Below are 16,164 nucleotides of genomic sequence, written 5' to 3'. Positions count from 1 at the left end.
TTGCACCTGCCCATTTTCCAGTCCCATCCATTAAGGCCCAATGGGGTTTTATTGTCTGTGCAGACCCTGAGATGCCGATTCCGCACCTCCCCCCCATATACTCGGGCCCTGGGGCTTGGGAGTCTGTCTTGTCTCTCTCATAAAAGTCTATTCACAACTTGTTAATCCCTTTGAGGCCCTGGGATGAAAGGGCAGGGATCCCAGCAGCTCCACCCTCACCCTCTGCCGCCTTTGGTACTTTCTCTGTGGCTACAGAGGTGACAGACGCCCTGCTGGGGCTGGGGGCTCCCAGGGACGAGTTAGGCTCAGAGCCTCCAGGCTCCCAGTACATAGACTGGGGAGCCCAGGAGAAAAGCTCCCTGGAGCCCACACTGGGACAGATGGCTCCGCGGGGACCTGGCCCCACCTGCTGGTGGCTTCTGAGCTAGAAAACCTCAAGTGCAAATGGGCTGTGCTCCAGAGGCTGGCGATCAGATGGAGTCAGGGGCTCAGCCAGGTCGGGGATTAGGATCTCAACCCTGGTCTCAAAGTCTAACTGGAATTCGGATTCATCCCTGGGCGGCACCACGCTTGGAATGGGGTCTCGGAATGGGGTCTCAGAACAGGGTCAGAGGCTTAGCAGAGCGGTCAGCAATCCAGTTGGGGGTCTGGGACTCAAACTAGGGTCTAGGAGTCGGGGCTCAGTCCAGGTCGGGGGCTCAAACAGAGACTGAGGCTCAGTCTAGATCGAGGGTCAGAAGGAGGTGGGGGAGACTGGGTTTCAGGCTGAGGTCAGGGCGGAGTTGCTGGGAGGTTGCTCAGCCCGGGGTCAGGGTTCAGCCCATAGTCTAGTCCAGCCTGGGATCCGTGGGTGGGCCTCCAGTTGCCTCACTCCGGGATAGGAAGCTCTGCCTAAGACTGGGGACTCAGTCTGAGGTCATAGGTCATCCCATGGTCAAGAGTTAGCCTGGGGCCAGGTTTAGGCCTCTTGGTGGATCAGGAAGATTAGGAGAACAGGACAGGCCATAGCAGATGCGTACTGTTTACCAAAATCCTGAGCTCTGGCTGGGAGCCACAACCCCGGGGTAAGAAGAGGGAAGTCCGTCCTTGGGGATACTGGGAACTGTAGTTTAGTGAATGCCCTGTTGCGCTGCATTCTGGGTAATGTAGTCCTGGACCGGTCTGTCAGTTAAGAGTAGGTAGAGGAATTCCGCTTCAAGGGCCGGATATCAGATCCATCACAATTGGTTAGATGGACTGTTCATCAAATTACATCCGGGACAACCTTCCTAGGGATTGGTGAGAGCGGAGGAGGAGTTAAGCGGTATCAGCGCTCCTATTCGGAGCTGGTGCTGTCCATTTGGGGTCGTACGGGGGAGGGTTTGCGAGGAAGCGATCGCTGATTGGTTACGCGGGCTGGAAAAGCCGACAGGTCAGGCCCCACCGTGCGGCGATTGGCTGATAGGTGGGCGGGCTTGGGGGCGTCAGAGGCGGTGTCAGGAGATGCGGTGGCTCCAGAAATGGCAGTGAGCGAGAGGAGGGGGCTTGCCCGCTGGAGCCCCGCTGAGTGGGGGCAGTGGCTCCTGCTGCTGCTGCTGTGTGGCGGCTGCTCTGGGCGCATCCACCGGCTGGCGCTGACGGTGAGTCCCGCCGCGCCGCGGTCCGGAGCGGGGGGTCTCAGCTTTGTCCCGGAGAAGCCCCTGGCTTGGAGTGGTCTCGTCCTACCTCCCCTGCTCCTTACGCGGGATGGAGCGGTCCGGCGCCCCCCGTTTCCGGGCCCGTAGTGGGCTCGTCCTGGGAACCCCCTCGGTCCTCCCGATGGAGTTGCCTGGTCGACCCCGCCCGTCGGGGGCGGGGCTTCATATCCCGAGACCCTTGGCTCTTAGCCTTCCAAATTCTCGAGATCGGTTGGGGGGCGCTAGGGACCCGTGGTGCCGCCCAGGGCAGACCCTGCGGGTTCTAGAATGGGGTCCTCTGGGCGCTCATTGGGATCTTGGGGGCTCAGTTGAAATCTCGGCACGCTGGGGGCTCAGATGGAATCTAAAAATTTTCCAGGAGATGAGAGCCAGGCCCGCCGAGATGCATAACTTTGCTCTCCGGGTGATGCTCACCCAGTGCGGGGACTTCCAGGTGCCCCAGGCTTTCTCTCCCTGGATTCTCAGTGGCCAGAGGAACCGGGGCCACCGTGTCTGGCATGGGTCTGGGGTCACGGCCTCCGAGGAGGCCCTCTCAGCCTCTTCTGTCACCCTCTGACCTGTCCTAAGTATGGAGATACCAGGAGGGGGCCGAGGTCCTTAGGGGAGCCTCATGCCAGCGCCCTGGGGCTGAGCTGCTGGGAGTCTGAGTTGCCTTTGCCTTCTTGGTCTCCGGCAGGGGGAGAAGCGAGCGGTCATCCCACTGAACAGCTTCGGTTTCTACACCAACGGCTCCCTAGAGGTGGACCTGAGCCTCCTGCGGCTGCGCCTCCAGGAGACAGACGAGAAAGTCCCACTGGTGAGGGGCTTTGAGGAGTTTGCTGGAAGTGGGCGAGGTGCACAAGTTTCCGAGGTCCACCTCCACTAGATTCACATCCTAGCCCTGCCAGCCACTCGTAGGATCTTGGGCAAGTCCCTTGGCCTCTCTGAGCCTCAGTTTCCTCATCTGTAATGTAGGAATAATAATATCTTATGCAGTATGTGCTAGGCACTGAGCTGGAGGCCGGAGCAGGGGGTGGGGTAGGGCATACCAATGGACCAGACAGCCCCAGTTCCTGCAGGCAAAAGGAGTAGCTAGATTCATGGAATACCCACTGGGTACCGGGTACCAGGCAAAGCAATTTCCATGGGTCTGTTCCCACACAGCCAACTCTCAGGGATGCTGTGAAAATTTGGCACCTGTAAATCCAAACTTACTGGTATTTACACAGTCTCAGAGGTATGTGGCTTGCTTAGAGTCACAGAGCCTGGATGCAAATTCAAGTGTGCTGGATTCCAGAGCCAAAGCCGGAAGCCAGCAACATTTTATTTATTTGTTTTTTTTACATCAACATTTTAATTGGAGAAAACAAGGTAGGCTAGTCCAGAGGACCCGCAAAGGTCTCCCTGAGGAAGTGACATCCAAGTTCAGTGACACAGGATGGTGAGGGGTTAAAGGAAGAGGAATAGGGGGCGGGGGACAGCATGGATTGCTGGAAAATTCAGTGAGCCAGTGTGGGATCTAGCACATAGTAGGTCATCAGTAAATTCGAGGTTATGTTTCTATTGGTACTGAAAGAGGTGGCTTGGGGCGGTGGGGGGGGCTCTACCAGAGCCCCTCACATCCTCCCCTTTTCTTTCCACCTGCCAGTTGGGGTTCAGTCTGACCCGGGTTCGATCTGGATCTGGCAGCGTTCGATCATACTCAGTGAGTGGAGGGGGGAGGTCGGGAGGGTGCACGGAGGGCCTGGGATGGTGTGGGAGGGGGGGTGTTGTCTGTCTGCATCTGCAGCCCTAAGACCCCCGTTCTTTCCTGGGGGAGGAGCAGGAAGAGACCTTCCTTTGCAGGGTGGACAAGGAGGAGGCAGGGTTGGGCTGGGCCAGTGGGAGGAGGTAACCTAAGGCTCCCTCTTGCCCACTCCCCAGACGCGGGACCCCCAAGAGTGTCCTCTCCAGAAAAACAGTACCAACTTCCTGGTTCTCTTCCTCATCAACACCAAGGATCTGAAGTGAGTTGGGGGCCGGGGGCTCCCCTAAAGATCCATCCTTTGAGTTTCCCTCGATGCCGTACTCACAGGAGCTGATCGGGTGGAGCCAGAGAGAATCTTGGCGCCCTTCGGAGGAAAGCCACTCACTTTTTAATTTCGCCTTCAAGCCTTCTGATTGTGGGCAGGAGGGAGAGAGGGGAGGGGTGCCCAAGGAGTCTTGGGGTCTCAGTACAGAAGCCCCGCACACAGCGCTGTTGTGAGAATTAATAACAGTCATTCACACTTGTTGAATGCTTCCTATGCTCCAGGCAGCGTCCTGTGAGCTTTACAGAGCTTAACTCATCAACCCCTTCTAGTGTTATTATCCCCATTCTAAAGATGAGAGAACTGATGCCCAAGAATTGGGGTTTGCACCCAGGCAGCTTGGCACCAGGGTCCAAAGATACCATGTTGCCTCTCTGTGTATGTCAGCGTTTTCTTTTTAAATGATGTACTTAAGGAGAATGAGTGAGTTAATGTCATGGAAAATGACAAACACTGGTGCAGGCAGCGCACAGATATAGCAGCCATCTCGATGGGTGGTACCCAAATGCTAGAACTTTGTGACCACTGATCAGCGTGACGCCAGCCCCCAGAGAGGAGACCCAGAGGGCCCAACGGGCCAGTGAGTCCCTTGGCGCAGGTGGTGTGCCTGACATGAGCCTTCAGCTCCCAGCCTCATCCTCCTACCCTCCACCCTCATCCCAGGGTCCAGGTGCGAAAATATGGGGAGCAGAAGAAGCTCTTCATCTCTCCTGGACTCCTCCAGGAAGCGCCCTCCAAACCAGGGCTCCCGAAGCCAGAGCACGTGGTCACCCCCAAGGTGGACAGTGGTGAGTCAGGCTGGCTATGCGGGCAGGGACGGGGGCTGGGCAGGGCTGGTGTGCCCATCCCCCCATTTTTCTGCTGTCCCTCTGTCTGCGCATCTCTAAACTCATTCACTGGTCCCCTACAGGGACCAACACGACGCTCGACAAGGACAAGTCGAAACCCACAGTGTCTCAAGGAGACCAGCAGGTTCAGGCAAGCCAAGGCAGGAGGGAGAAAGGCCCACCGCAGGGGGCGTTGGGGACCTGGGGCCGGCTCATGCTCAGTGGAGGTGCTCTGTCCCCTCAGGGCCTCAGTGGGCAGGACAAGGAGCTGGTAATGGGCCTGGGCCATCTCAACGACTCCTACAACTTCAGCGTGAGTGTCTGTGAGCACCTGTGACCCCACCTCTCCCCAGAGCGGGGCCCCCCACGCTGAGGCCTCCTCTCTTGTCTCCCCTCACCACCCAGTTCCATGTGGTGATCGGCTCTAGGGCTGAGGAAGGCCAGTACAGCCTCAATTTCCACAATTGCTACAACTTGGTGCCAGGACGGGAGCACCCATTCGACATCACGGTGTGTGGAGCGCCAGCTACAGGCCAGGTCCACCCCCAGAGTTTAGTGTCTTCCCATCCTCCTTGCAGCTGTGCTGTGAAAAGAAAGCTGATAGACCCATTTGGGAGATGGGAAGACTGAGGCTCAGAGACGGGGTCGGGGGTCACCCAGCTAAAGCGTGGGAGAGCTGGAGACTCACACTCAGGGCTCTGCCAGTCCAGAACTACCATGCAACCCCCACTGCCCACCACTGCCCCCTCCCCAGGTCATGATCCGGGAGAAGAACCCCGAGGGCTTCCTGTCGGCGGCGGAAATTCCCCTCTTCAAGCTCTACCTGGTGATGTCCGCCTGCTTCCTGGCTGCCGGCATCTTTTGGGTGTCCGTCCTCTGCAAGAACACGTAATGCCCTTGCTCCCGGGGGTCCCCCATCTCCCCTCTTCAGACCCTCGAGGCCCTGCCCCTGACTGATGTCTCCCGCTTCTGTCCCTGATCCCCTGCCAGGTACAAGGTCTATAAGGTCCACTGGCTCATGGCGGCCCTGGCTTTCACCAAGAGCATCTCCCTGCTCTTCCACAGTGTGAGTCTTGGGCTGGGAACAGGAGGTGGCGGGCTGGGGTCTCTGGGTCCAGGAAGAAGCCCATACAGGCCACTCCCCAAACCCCTACAGACCCTGGGCTTGGGGTTCCATTTGTCCAACCATCTGTGTGTCCATCCATTATATCGTTGTGGCCAGCTGTCCCTCCAACTCATCTGTCTGCCTGTCCTTCTGTCCAGCTACAATTGTCCACCCTTCAGTCTGGCTGTCCACTGGTCCAGCTGTGACTGTCCATCCATCCAACTATGACCTTCCATCCACTGTTGCAGCTGTGACTGCCCGTCCCTCAGTCCAGCCGACCGTCCATCCATTGTTCTGGCCGTAACTGTCCATTTCTGAGGCCACTCGCCATCCTGATCGAAACTTAGTTCATTCGACTTCCTGACCACCCGTCCGATAGGGATTGTCCGTGTTGCCAAACCATCACCATCTGCCCCATTGTAACCACCATCCACCCGTTCACCCACCCACCCACCTGTCCATCTGTCTGACTGTCCATCCGTCCATCCACCTCCAGATCAACTACTACTTCATCAACAGCCAGGGCCACCCCATCGAAGGCCTCGCTGTCATGCACTACATCACGCACCTGTGAGTGCCCTTCTGTGCCGGGCAGGTGGCGGGAGGCAGGCAGGAGAGGGCTGGGCTCCCCCACCCACCACCCCCCACCCCCGTCCCCCAGACTGAAGGGCGCCCTCCTCTTCATCACCATCGCCTTGATCGGCTCCGGCTGGGCCTTCGTCAAGTACGTCCTGTCCGATAAAGAGAAGAAGATCTTTGGCATCGTGATTCCGCTGCAGGTGCGGAGGAGGCCCGGGGCGGGCGGGCAGGCAGGACACATGCGCCTGTGTGGCGCGCCCACCCACGTGGCCCCGCCCCGCCCCGCCCCGCAGGTCCTGGCCAATGTGGCCTACATCGTTTTGGAGTCCCGCGAGGAAGGCGCCAGCGACTACGGGCTCTGGAAGGAGATCCTCTTCCTGGTGGATCTCATCTGCTGCGGCACCATCCTCTTCCCTGTGGTCTGGTAAGGACTTGGCACCGGCCCCCGCCCCCTGCCCCCCATGGTTATGGGCGGAGGAGTGCTGACCACACCCTGTTTCTCCCACCTCGTCCCAGGTCCATCCGGCATCTGCAGGACGCATCTGGCACCGACGGGAAAGGTGAGGCATTGTTCCCTGGGACTCCCTGTGCCCTCAGCCGCCATCCTACTGTAGGCCCCTGTTTCTGACCCCTGGATGTCCCTTCCCTCCCCTCTGACTGTCCCCTCCTGCCTCTCTACCATGCCCTGGACATCCGTCTCCAGACTTTGCGCCCCGTGGACACTCCTCTAAATGTCTTCCGTCTCCCGAGCCCTCCTCCACCCCTCCCCTTCGTCCCGCCCTCAGCCTCCTTCCACTGACCGCCCCCCTCTGTGCCCACCCCTCAGTGGCAGTGAATCTGGCCAAGCTGAAGCTGTTCCGGCATTACTATGTCATGGTAGGAACCCCGCGCTCACCATGGGGGTTGGGGGGTGAACAACCAACCCACTGGCACACCCCCACTAACCCCTCCATCTGCCGTCACTCTGAGCCTCGCCCCTCTGCCCACCATCCCCGAGCCCCGACCCCAGGCATCCCGACTGGTCTCTGTGGTCTCACCGCCCTGGGGGTCCCTTGGTTTCATGCCACTCATGTCCCTGCAGGTCATCTGTTACGTCTACTTCACGCGCATCATTGCCATCCTGCTGCGCGTGGCTGTCCCCTTCCAGTGGCAGTGGCTATACGAGGTGAGCTCGAGGGCCCCAGGTGGGGCGGGAGGGTGGACCAGACAGCGGAGGGGCTCGCCCTGAGAGGGTATGTGCCTGACACTCCTGCTCTGTCCCCTCGCCCCCCACCCCCCGCCCAGCTCTTGGTGGAGGTCTCCACTCTCACCTTCTTCGTGCTCACGGGCTACAAGTTCCAGCCCGCAGGCGACAACCCGTACCTGCAGCTGCCCCAGGAGGATGAGGAGGATTTGCAGGTGGAACAAATGTGAGCCTGCTGGGTTGGGTGGGGCTCGAAGGGCTGTGGGGATAGAGTGGACAAAATCTGGGCAGCAGGGATGGGGCCAGGGTGGGCAGGGCTGGGGCTCTGGGTGAAGTGAGTGGGGGCTGGGTGGGCAGGGCCAGGGCTCTGAGTGAAGTGGGTGGGGCCTGGGCAGCAGGGGTGAGGCCTCGGTGGGTGGAGCCTGGGCTCTGAGTGAAGTGGGTGGGGCCGGGGCAGCATGGGTGGGGCCTGGGTGGGCGGGGCCAGGGCTCTGAGTGAAGTGGGTGGGGCTGGGGCAGGGCAGGGCAGGGCTCTGGGTGAAGTGGGTGGGGCCTGGGCAGCAGGGGTGGGTCCTGGGTGGGCGGGGCCAGGGCTCTGAGTGAAGTGGGTGGGGCCTGGGCAGCAGGGGTGAGGCCTGGGTGGGCGGAGCCTGGGCTTTGAGTGAAGTGGTTGGGGCCTGGGCAGCTGGGGTGGGGCCTGGGTGGGTGGAGCCTGGGCTATGAGTGAAGTGGGTAGGGACTGGGCAGCTGGGGTGAGTCCTGGGTGGGCAGAGCCTGGGCTCTGGGAGAAGTGAGTAGGATCTGGGTGGCAGGGGTGGGGCCTGGGTGGGCGGGGCCAGGGTTCTGGGTGAAGTGGGTGGGGCCTAGGTGGGCAGAGCCTGGGCTTTGAGTGAAGTGGGTGGGGCCTGGGCACCTGGGGTGGGGCCTGGGTGGGCGGGGCCAGGGCTATGAGTGAAGTGGGTGGGGCCTGGGCAGCAGGGGTGAGGCCTGGGTGGGCGGAGCCTGGGCTCTGGGAGAAGTGAGTAGGACCTGGGTAGCAGGGGCGGGGCCAGGGTTCTGGGTGAAGTGGGTGGGGCCTGGGCAGCAGGGGCGGGGCCTGGGTGGGCGGGGCCAGGGCTCTGGGTGAAGTGGGCAGCAGGGGAATCACGGTGGGTGGGCGTAGGCAGCTCTGGGGGCAGAACCAGGGCAACTCTGAGGGTGGAGTGGGCAGGACATAGGCAGTAGGGGTGGTGTTGGGGCGGGCATCTCGGGCAGAGTGGGCGGGGCACAAGTAGCTCTGGGGAAGGGGCCCGAGCGTCTCTAGGTGTGGAGGGCGGGGCTTGGGCAGCTCTAGGGCTAGGGCAGGGGGGCGGGGGCTCTGGGCAGTGGGGACAGGGCCAGGAGTCTGGAGGGGGCCAACTGGGCAGGGCCTAGCGCGCCTCAACTCTTGGACCGCCTCCTTGCTTTCTGCCTCTAGAATGACCGATTCTGGGTTCCGGGAAGGCCTGTCCAAAGTCAACCAAACAGCCAGCGGGCGGGAGCTGGTGTGATCATATCCCCATCTCATCGCGGAGGATCCTCCTCGACCCTCCTTGGTCCTCCTCTCCTCACACACGTTCCTCCGTCCAGCTCTTCTCCCAAAGCGCATGCGGGGAGGATGTGGGGGCCGGTGCGCACATGGTGCCCAGCTTCCCGGGACCTGAGTTCCCGGAGCCCAGTCAGAAGAAGACAGCTGCCTCTTCCCCCTCAGTATCGGGCAGCCCTGGCCTCACCCCGGGACCACCCCCCAATAGCAGCTGTACAGAAATGACCAATCTGTTTTGCTACCCCGGTTACTTGCCTTTCTGGGGGTTGAGGTCTAGCACAGAGGTGTGTTTACAACTTAGAAACCCAGATTCCGGTGGGCAGGTGGGGGGGCTGAGGGGTTCGGGGGGAGGGGAGGTGGGTTGCAGAATCCATTGCTTTACACGTTCAATAAATGTTATTTGAGCAGCTACTGTGTGCTGGGCCCTATGCTGGATGCTGAGGACAGAAGAGTGACCAAGACCCGCTCAACCCCAACGCTCAAGGGGCTTACCGTGGTGGGGGGGTGGGGGGGCCTCGCAGGCCCAGATGAGGGCACAGCATGTGCAAAGACTGGAAATGAGAAAAAAGTGATTGGAAGACACACAGGTGGCTTCGGCGAAAGAGTCTGCCAAGCGGTAGCTCACGCGTAGCGATTGCCACATGCCACAACCCTATTCTAAGCCTCCCGTGGACCTTAACTCATTAGAAAGCCTATGAGGCACAGAGAAGCTATGTGACTTGCCCAAGGTCACACCGCTAATGAGTTGATGGGAGACTCAGGACTCAAAGCACCGGCTGTCTGGTTCCAGGGCCGTCCTCTACCTCTGTGCACACTGCCCACTGCCCTTGGACTCCCTGTAGCCAAACCTCTCCACCTTTCCCCCATTTGCTCTGTGACCCTGGACAAGTGGTTCAACCTCTCTGTTTCCACATGCATAAACTGGGGACCCCATAAGTCATGGAGTATCACCTATTGGCACAGTGCCCAGCAACACAGCCTGACCTTTCAAGGATTGCCCTGAATTGAGGAGTGACCTCAGGTTAGAGACGCACCTGTGCACGCATCTGTGGGCAGGCTCCCAAAATGCATGTCGTCCCCTGCCTCACCTCGCCCTTTAACTAGAGCACCCAGAACCCCTTTTGGAGCTCTGAGAAACTTTCCTCGGTGGGGGCTGCAGGCATGGCAGAGGGCTGGGGAATCGGGCTGGGGTCAAGGCTTCCTGCAGGCGGAAACAAGTCTAACTCGGGCCAAGATGAATAAATAGGCCAGCCAGCCGAAGAAGGAAGTGGGGAGGCATTGCAGACTGAGGAAGTTATGCGAGCAAGGCGGAGAAGCCCGGAATAGCTCACAGGTCTGGCTGCCAAGCTGGCTGGGGCCAGTGGGAGGGCTAGAGCAGCTAGCAGAAGCCTAAAGACAGGCAGACACACTTGGACTTCATGCTGGGGCCCACGGGAGCCAAGGAAGAGATTAAAGCAGGAGGGACATGGCCATACAGGGTGGATGTTTTCCTCCACGTGCACACTGGGGTCGGCAGAGTCATGGCTCCCCAAAGATGCCCACATCCTAAGCCCAGGACCTGTGAATACGTTATGTTACATGACAAAAGGCGCTTTGCAGATACGATTAAGTTAAGGATGTTAGAATGGGGGATTATCCTGCACCAATTGGCTGCTCCCAATGTCATCACAAGCATCCTTATAAGAGGGAAGAGGGTCACAGTCAGAGAAGGAGATGTAATGATGGAAACAGAGGCTATAATGAGGCCCTTTGAGGACGGAGGGAGGGGCCATGAGCCAAGGAATGCAGGCAGCCTCTAGCAGCTGGAAAAGACGAGGAACAGATTCTCCCCTGGAGAAGGAACACAGCCCTGCTGACACCTTGATTTTAGGCTTCTGCCCCCCCAGAGCTGTAAGAGAATAAATGCGTGTTGTTTGACGCCACCAAGTTTGCGCTCACTTGTTGCAGCAGCCATCAGAAACACCTGCAGTTTGGGAGCAAGAACTCTAGAGGTGGGTTCCAGTCCCAGCTCTTACCATCTAGAGCATCTCAGGCAAGTGGTCGAAGCCCTCAGTTTCTTCAGCTGTAAAATGAGGATAGTGACAGCGCCCACAGCGTACAGAATAAACAAGTGAAGATACGAGAAATAGACGAGATGCTGTCGCTGAGCCTCATGGCGGTGTTCACTGTCAGGAGCGCGTACTCACATATTACACATCATCATTTTGTAGAAGGAATACAAAGGCGTGTTTTAGAAAAGAAAAGCCCAGTTGCTGTGGATAAACTGGAACAGGACAGTCTACAGAAGGGAGGCCAGGGAGCACGGGGATGGAGAGAAGGATGGGCTGGGAGAGACAGTCCAGGGGGTGCTGAAGGCTGGACACAGGGAGCAAGAGGAAGAGGGAACTCTGGCTTGGAGGCCGGGTGGGGCTGCCACCAAAATAAGGCAAGAGGGAGGAGGAGCAGGTGTGCGTAAAAATAAAAACACGGTTCCAGCATGTCCAGCGCTCACTGTGTGTGGGGGCCGTCTGCTGAGCATTCTGCTTGCCTGATGCCACCAGCTTGTCATCTCAACCCAGAGGGAGGTTCCGTGGCTGTGAATTTCCAGTTTACAGATTAGGAACTGAGGCTGAGAGATGGCAGAGCTGGAATCAAAACCTCTGCCCCCAGTGTCCCCCAGGGTGGGGGGTCCCCTGGTGCCCAGGCCTCTGGGGAGTGTGCATGAAGCAGGGGAAAGGAGCCATAGGACAGATAAATCAATTCACCCAGGTCAAGGTGACCAGAGAGTTAATGAGTAATGAGTGGGAGGAGAAAGGGGAGCCCAGGCTGTGTAGCGGGAGGAGAGTGAGCCTGGGTATGGGTCCTGACGGGAAATTCTCAGAAAACAGTGTTGCAAGGACCCCATCCTTGAAATGGGGGGCTTGGAGGGAGGGGGGCGGTTCCCGCTGTTCCCAGGCCTGGCAGCATCTCTGTGGGGAAAGGGGTGGGGGTGGGGTTGCAGCAAGTAGATTACCGGACCTAGGCAGGGGTGGGGTGGGGAGGGGGGTGCCTAGCCCCACCACCCAGAAATCTTCCCCACTTCCTTCCTCTTTTCATCTTCTGCACCCCAGCTTGGGTTTTCAGACAAAATACGGGGTGCCCGGTTAAATTATTTTTTTTCCTCATCCACTGTCATTTATTTAATTATTTATTTGTTTGTTTATTGCAGTGACATTGGTTTATAACATTAAATAGATTTCAGGTGCACATCAATATATCTCCATTTCTGTGTACATTACGTCATGTTCACCACCCAAAGACTAGTTACCATCCATCCCCACACACATGTGCCTAATCTCCCCTGTCACCCTCCTCTCTCCCCGCTTCCCTCTGGTAACCACCAATCCAGCCTCTGTCTCTATATGTTTGTTCGTTTGTTGTTTTTATCTTCTACTTATGAGTGAGATCATACAGTATTTGACTTTCTCCCTCTGACTTATGTCGCTTAACATAATACCCTCAAGGTCCATCCATGTTGTCACAAATGGCTGGGTTGCATCCTTTTTTACAGGTGAGTAGTATTCCATTGTGTATACACACCACATCTTCTTTATCCATTCCTCCCTTGATGGCCACCTCACTTGCTTCCAAGTCTTGGCTATTGTGAATAATTCTGCGATGAACATAGGGGTGCGTGTATCTTTATGCATTCGTGTTTTCGTGTTCTTTGGATAAATACCCAGCAGTGGGATACTGGATCGTAGGAGAGTTCTCTTCTTAACTTTTTGAGGAATCTCTCTGCTATTTTCCATAGTTGTTGCACCAGTTTGCAACCTGTTCTCCCACCAGTGGTGTATGAGAGCTCCCTTCTCCTCACCTTCTCTCCAACACGTGTTATTTCTTGTCTTTTTAATTACAGCCATTCTGGCAGGCCCATGTACTGTACATACTTTGTACTAAGTCTGCCCCAGTTATCCCACTTGCCAACGCAGGCAGCTCCCTCTGCACCCTCCATGCCCACCAGCCTGCTGACTGCAAGTCCCATCCTTTAAGCTTCCTTCTCTCCCTCCCCTTCTGGCTCATCTTGCCCAACATCCTCCTCCCAAACATCTGGGCGCAAATGCACATCCCCCAGGAGAAAGCCATGAAGGATTCCTCCTGCTGCCTCCTTCCCTCCCCAGGGGCCTTGCTCCCCCTTCACCTCCACCCCTCTAGTCAGTGACTGGAAGTCGGGGCCAAGACCCTTACCAACTTCCACCACCAGGGGCAGGAACCGTCCCTCTGAGTCCCGGGTCTTCGAAGCTTCTCTGCTCCTTTAATCGTCAAAAGAGCAGAAACCATCCTCAGTCCCATTGTTCAGAAGGATCAACTGAGGCTCAGAGAAAGGAGGAACCCAGCCTGGCGGGGAGACAGAGGCAGCTGGAATTCCCTCTCAGGGTTGTCAAACCACACAGCCCAAATGCTTAAGGTTATAATGAGGCCAGGAGATGGGGTGGGTTTTGCGAGGGGCTATGGGAGAGGAAAACAGAGGAAGGTAGCAACCTGTACCCCCACCCCCACCCCTAATCCCGCCCCGATTTGGGAGAGTAAGCAGGTGTTTCTATCTGCCTCTGCCTCCTCTTTCAAAGAAAGGATGTCGCAATCAGAGCAGACAGACGCCAGGTTTGTTCTATTTCTCCAGGCCTCCCCGCGTCCAGGTATGAGGGCAAGGCCAGGAAAAGAGCCTGCCTTACAGGAAATCAGACCAGTTCCCCATTAACCCCTTGATGGGGCTTTGGAAACCAGCCCTCCAGGGATCGGGGGTCCCCACCCCCAACCCATTCTGCTCCTATGGCCAGACTTCACACACCCCCTACCCCAGGTGCACAACCTTGCTGGGAATCAGAGAGATGCAAATTAAAACAACACCGAGGCAATGATCCAAATCGTTGCAGTGGGGAAATTGGGAATTTCCTGTAGGGCCGGCAAGTATGTAAACCAATTTTGTGTTATGGAGGGGAATTCAGGGGTATCCAGCAAGGTTACTAATTTTATAAACTTTGGTCTGGGATTATCTCCTTTCATGACAATAACAACTCTGTGAAGTCAGCGCTGTTATAACCCCATATTACGTGAGCACACTGAGGCCCAGGATGGTTATCAGTAGCTTGACACCTCTGATGAGTGTCAGAGCTGGAAACTGAGGCAGGCTCAAGATAACTCAGTGAAGAGTGCATGGTTTGTAACCACGGGAGTCTGTCTGTCCCTCAGCAGGAAGCTGGTTAATTTCACACACTGTAAGATGAGACAGTTGCCTGTAAGAACGCGGAAGCTCTTCATGCACTGATATGAAATAATTTCTAAGGTATATTGTTTATGAAAAAGCCAATTGTTATCTATGGACAGCTAATCTTTGACAAAGGAGCCAAGAACATACAATGGATAAAAGGAAGTCTCTTCAACAAATGATATTGGGAAAACTGGACAGCCACGTGCAAAAGAATGAAAGTAGACCCTTACCTTACACCAAACACAAAAATTAACTCAAAATGGATCAAAGACTTGGATGAAAGACCTGAAACCATGAAAGTTCTAGAAGAGAATATAGGCAGTACACTCTTTGACATTGGTCTTAGCAGTATTTTCGAAGACCATGTCTACTCAGGCAAGGGAAACAAAAGAAAAACTATACAAATGGGACTACATCAGACCAAAAAGCTTCTGCACAGCGAAGTAAACCATAAACAAAACAAAAAGACAACCCACCAGCTGGGAGAAAATGTTTGGAAATCATATATCTGACAAGCAGTTCATTTCCAAAATATATAAAGAACACATGCAACTCAACAACAAAAGAACAAACAACGAGATCAAAACATGGGCAGAGGATATGAACAGACATTTTCCCAAAGAAGACATACTGATGGTCAACAGGCACATGAAAAGATTCAGAATCACTAATTGTTAGGGAAATGCAAATCAAAACTACAATGAGATATAACCTTATACACGTCAGAATGGGTATAATCACCAAGACAAGAAATAACAAACGTTGGAGAGGATGTAGAGAAAACGGAACCCTCACACGCTGCTGGTGGGAATGCAAACTGGTGCAGCCACTATGGAAAACAGTATGCAGATTTCTCAAAAAATTAAGAATAGAAATATCATATGATCCAGCCATCCCGCTACTGGGTGTTTACCCAAAGGATATGAAATGGACAACTCAAAGAGACTTATGTACCCCTATGTTCGTTGCTGCGTTATTCACAATAACCAAGATGTGGAAGCAACTCAAGTGCCCATCAATTGATGAATGGATAAAGAAGATGTGGTGTATATTATATACAATGGAATACTACTCAGTCATGAAAAAGTCCCTTTGCCACAACATGGATGGACCAAGATGGTATTATGCTAAGAGAAATAAGCCAGACAAAGAAAGATAAACACGGTATGATTTCACTCAAATGCGGAAGATAAACACATGGATAAGGAGAACAGATTAGTGGTTACCAGAAGAGAAGTGGGTAGGGGGAGGACGAAAGGGGTAAACGGGCATATATCTATGATGACAGATAAAAACTAGACTATTAGTGGTGAGCACAATGCAGTCTATACAGAAACTGATATACAATAATGCACACCTGACATTTAGGCAATGTTGTAAGCTAATATGACCTCAGTAAAATAATTTTTTACAAAAATCAAGGCATAACCCAGAGAGACCAGGAAGAGTAATATGTGGAGCATGCTGATGGTTGTTTTTAAAACTTGTTAACGTTTGTAAATTCGTAAGATACCTCTGCAAAGAAACTTGAGATTTGGGTACCTGGTCACATCTGAGACCTGCATGACAGGCAACAAAAATGGGAGGAAGGTTACCTTTTCCTGTAGATCTACTTCAACCTTTTGGATGTTGAACCATATGATTATATTGTCGATTCACACACAAAAAATGAAATACAATTTATAATACTGGTAACATCCTAAGTGAATGTTGATGTAAGAAACATACAGAAGCTAACCGTGGGGACTTTCCTCAATGATGACTTGTTTTAACCATCATAGCTACTGAGGCATCTTGAGAAGGGCAGGTAAAGGGAGCTCCAGGCTCCCATTGCCTTAGGAAACACGCTCACCTGGGTAGGGACTCCTACACATACTTCAAAGCCCAGCTGAAATGTCCCCTCCTCCAAGAAGCCTTCCCTGACCCTCCAAGAAGCAGAGTTCTTCGTCTCCCCT

The 16,164-nt window shown here is 55.4% G+C and overlaps 1 protein-coding gene across 2 annotated transcripts; it reads left to right on the top strand.

The window, feature by feature from the left end:
• Nucleotides 1-458: 458 nt before the first annotated feature.
• GPR108 (G protein-coupled receptor 108) lies at nucleotides 459-9,389 on the top strand. 2 transcript variants are annotated; one of them, XM_023644590.2, is made up of 18 exons: nucleotides 459-1,619; nucleotides 2,353-2,472; nucleotides 3,304-3,360; nucleotides 3,579-3,661; nucleotides 4,388-4,512; nucleotides 4,635-4,702; nucleotides 4,796-4,864; nucleotides 4,957-5,061; nucleotides 5,306-5,439; nucleotides 5,542-5,617; nucleotides 6,153-6,226; nucleotides 6,318-6,435; nucleotides 6,529-6,659; nucleotides 6,752-6,795; nucleotides 7,062-7,111; nucleotides 7,317-7,400; nucleotides 7,520-7,644; nucleotides 8,875-9,389. In XM_023644590.2, the coding sequence occupies exons 1-18, from the start codon at nucleotides 1,500-1,502 to the stop codon at nucleotides 8,945-8,947; spliced, it is 1,656 nt and encodes a 551-aa protein (XP_023500358.1). In that variant the 5' UTR covers nucleotides 459-1,499; the 3' UTR covers nucleotides 8,948-9,389. The 2 variants fall into 2 exon arrangements, with proteins under 2 accessions (XP_023500358.1, XP_023500357.1); XM_023644589.2 differs by having other exon boundaries at nucleotides 1,432-1,619; nucleotides 4,957-5,088.
• The last annotated feature ends 6,775 nt before the right edge of the window (nucleotides 9,390-16,164 follow it).

The sequence above is a fragment of the Equus caballus genome, chromosome 7, assembly GCF_041296265.1.
Source record: "Equus caballus isolate H_3958 breed thoroughbred chromosome 7, TB-T2T, whole genome shotgun sequence".
Classification (NCBI taxonomy): domain Eukaryota; kingdom Metazoa; phylum Chordata; class Mammalia; order Perissodactyla; family Equidae; genus Equus; species Equus caballus.
The sequence above is the reverse complement of the archived record's forward strand: the minus strand, read 5'-3'. Positions and strand labels throughout refer to the sequence as shown.

Excerpts from the sequence above, each read along its gene's own strand:
- GPR108 (XM_023644589.2), top strand. The coding sequence starts at position 1,500 with ATGGCAGTGAGCGAGAGGAGGGGGCTTGCCCGCTGGAGCCCCGCTGAG. Across the intron at positions 6,660-6,751 it reads ATCCTCTTCCCTGTGGTCTG|GTCCATCCGGCATCTGCAGG; the intron begins GTAAGGACTTGG and ends ACCTCGTCCCAG. Across the intron at positions 7,401-7,519 it reads AGTGGCAGTGGCTATACGAG|CTCTTGGTGGAGGTCTCCAC; the intron begins GTGAGCTCGAGG and ends CCCCCCGCCCAG.